The 3,321-nt window shown below is 31.9% G+C and overlaps 1 protein-coding gene across 1 annotated transcript; it reads left to right on the forward strand.

Annotated features, from left to right (window-relative positions):
- The first annotated feature begins 506 nt into the window (after positions 1 to 506).
- Positions 507 to 2,224, forward strand: LOC124420592 (uncharacterized protein K02A2.6-like). Its single transcript, XM_046954051.1, has 3 exons — positions 507 to 585; positions 1,116 to 1,328; positions 1,572 to 2,224. Exons 1-3 carry the CDS (start codon positions 507 to 509, stop codon positions 2,222 to 2,224), a joined length of 945 nt encoding a protein of 314 aa, XP_046810007.1.
- Positions 2,225 to 3,321: the final 1,097 nt, after the last annotated feature.

Below are 3,321 nucleotides of genomic sequence, written 5' to 3' on the forward strand. Positions count from 1 at the left end.
TGCACTTTGTTTTGGTGTACAATTTGTGGCATAATGAATTTTTACAAAAATTGGATAGATCGGTATATTTATTGGTACACGTTTAGAAATGCGGTAATTTAAGGCTCCGATATGGTTGCAAATATCTTTTATAGTTTTCATGTTATAGCAGTCGTTTATATATCATTTTATTGCATTATAGTTGCGATTTGTTTTGGTATATAATTTATTGCATAATATATTATAGAAAATGGACAATTGGATAGATTGGTAGAACTATTTTCACAGCTTTAAAAATGCGGTAATTTTAGGTTCCGATATGACTGCAAATAACATTGACAGTTTCCACGCTATGACAGTTATTTAGACATCATTTTAAAGCATTATGATTGCACTTTAATATGGTATATCATTTGTAGCATAATGTGTTCGTCTAAAAAATGGTCAATTGGAAGGATTGTTGTTCTATGTTTAAAAACGCTGTAAAAATTGAATATGTCGGACATGTTATAGATTCAAATGGTATCATGCCATCGGAAAAAAGATTGGATGCCATTCGTCTCATGCCTCAACCAAAGAACCTCAAAGAAGTAGAAGCTTTTATTGGTAAGTTGAACTACTATAATAAGTTTATAGAAAATTTTTCTACGAAAGCCGCACCTTTAAATGAGCTACGAAAATGTAATGTTAAGTTTATATGGGGCCCAAAACAGGAAGAAGCTTTTCAGACAATGAAAAATGATATAATTCAAGTAGCAAACTTAGTTTATTATGATGAAAACTTACCAATAATTTTAGCCACAGATGCTTCTAAAAATGGAATAGGAACTGTTTTATCGCATCGATATCCAGATGGTACAGAAAAACCAATCTCATTTGCGTCAAAAACTCTAAATAGCAGTAAGTGCAATTATTCCCAGATAGAAAAGGAAGCTTTGGCAGTAACTCGTTTTCATCAATATATTTATGGGAGACATTTTGAGTTAACTACAGATCATCAAGCACTTACAACAATATTTCATCCTCATAAAAATTACCGATTATGACATTACATCGTCTTCAAAGGTGGGCGGTTATTTTACAATCTTACGAATATAATATTCGATATAAAAATACAAAAAATCATGCGAATGCAGATGCATTATCAAGGTTACCCATGGGTGAAGACATCGAGTTTGATAATTATGAAAAAAGTATGCTTGATATTGAGAATATTTATGAATCAACTATAGCAGATTTTCCTATCGATGCTCATATTATTGCAGAACATACAAAAAATGATAACATTCTGAAAAGTGTATCAAAGTATATTACAGAGGGTTGGCCTGAAAATATCCAAAAATCACAAAGTGAGTTGCTACCCTATTATTTAAGAAAAATGTCTTTGTCGCTTGTAAATGGAGTTATCCTTATTCAAACTGATCATATAAGAGTAGTTATTGTGACATCTTTACATAAACAAATTTTAGATGTGATCCATGAAGGTCATTGGGGAAAAAGTCGAATGAAGCAAATTGCACGACGATATGTCTGGTTTCCTAAAATTGATGAAGCTATTGAAAATATTTCAAAATGTTGTTCTACCTTTCAAGAAGCTGGTAGTAATCCAAATAGAGAATTTTCATCTTGGCCAGAAGCAACTAAACCTTGGGAGAGAATTCATGTCGATTTTGCTGGTCCATTCTTTTCTCAGATGTGGTTAATAGTGGTAGACTCATATTCTCGTTTTCCATATGTAATTGAAATATCAACCGCTACATCGTCTACAACTATTAATGCTCTTCAAGATATATTTTCGGTCGAAGGTCTACCTAATACCACCGTAAGTGACAATGGAAGTCAATTTACTTCTAAAGATTTTGAAGAATTTTGTCGAAGAAATGCTATAGAACATATCACAAGTCCACCATTCCATCCCTCATCAAATGGTTTAGCTGAGCGAACCGTACGAACGTTTAAAGAATCTTTTAAGAAAAATATGTGTGATAAGCACGATAAAAGTAGAGCTGTGTTTAAATTTTTGTCTACATATAGATCTACCCCAAACACTGTAACTGGTAAGTCACCAGCAGAACTCTTCCATGGACGCCAACCTCGTACTATTTTATCAGCCCTGTTTCCTTCAAAACATTCAAAAGTGGAAAATCAAACGAAATTTAAAGTCAACGATTTAGTGTACGCTAGAAATTTTGCTGGGACGAAAAAATGGATAGAAGGCACTATTACAAATGTTGAAGGAAAATGATGTATGCGATTAAATGTAAGTGGAGTAATATAAGAAGACATCAAAATCAAATAAAAAGCCGAACATCGCAAAACATACCCAAACTACAAACTGATAAAGATACTGATATTATTGAATTTCCTATTAATACATCCAGCAATTTAGAACAGCATTCCAGCTCTGGAACAAGTGAGCCAATACAAGATAGAAACCTAAGCTCACCACCATCTATATTACCCGAGAACGTTGAACTGTTGTCTAATGAACAAAAGAAAATACGTTATCTACAAACACTAATTTGCGTCGTTCTCAGCGGATTAGAAAGAAACCAGCAAGATTGGACCATGTTAAGTCTGGGGGAATGTTGTAATTCATTTTGATAATCAAGTTACCTGTTTTTATATTTCCAAATCCAAATGAAATGATTATTTCCTTGATTTTCCAATATGATTAAATATATAAGATTTTTTATAAAAAAATGAAACTATTTATTTCAACAATTTGATAAAGAATGAATTAAAATATGAAAAAATTATTAACGAATTTGGAGATATAAAAACAGGTAACTTGATTATCAAAATGAATTACAACATTTAATCTGATGTTAAGATATGGTTGCAATTAACTTTGGCAGTTTTCGTGCTAGGACAGTCGTTTATGCACCATTTTAAAGCATTAAAATTGCCATTTGGTTTGGTATATAATTTAGTGCATAATGCAGTTTTAGAAAATGGCCAATTGGATAGATCGGTAGAATTATTTTCCCAGCTTTAAAAAGGCGGTAATTTGAGTTTCCGATATGGTTGTGAATAACTTTGACAGTTTTCATGCTATGACAGTCATTTATGCATCATTTTAAACCATTATGATTGCACTTTAATTTGGTATATCATTTGTGGCATAATGTGTTCGTCTAAAAAATGGTCAATTTGAAGGATCGGTAGAATTGTTGTTCTATGTTTAAAAACGCTGTGATTTGATGTTCCCATATGCTTGCAAATAACATTGATAGTTTTTATGCCAGGACAATCGTTTATGCATCATTTTAAAGCATTACAGTTGAACTTTGTTTTGGTGTATAATTTGTGGCATAATGAGTTTTACAAAAATAGGATAGA

The sequence above is a fragment of the Lucilia cuprina genome, chromosome 6 (assembly GCF_022045245.1).
Source record: "Lucilia cuprina isolate Lc7/37 chromosome 6, ASM2204524v1, whole genome shotgun sequence".
NCBI lineage: Eukaryota > Metazoa > Arthropoda > Insecta > Diptera > Calliphoridae > Lucilia > Lucilia cuprina.

Bases quoted from the DNA above. Each gene is read 5' to 3' on its own strand.
- LOC124420592 (XM_046954051.1), top strand. From the start codon at position 507: ATGCCATCGGAAAAAAGATTGGATGCCATTCGTCTCATGCCTCAACCA. The intron at 586-1,115 runs GTAAGTTGAACT...ATGCGAATGCAG, and splicing joins AGAAGTAGAAGCTTTTATTG to ATGCATTATCAAGGTTACCC. The intron at 1,329-1,571 runs GTGAGTTGCTAC...CTACCTTTCAAG, and splicing joins AAATATCCAAAAATCACAAA to AAGCTGGTAGTAATCCAAAT.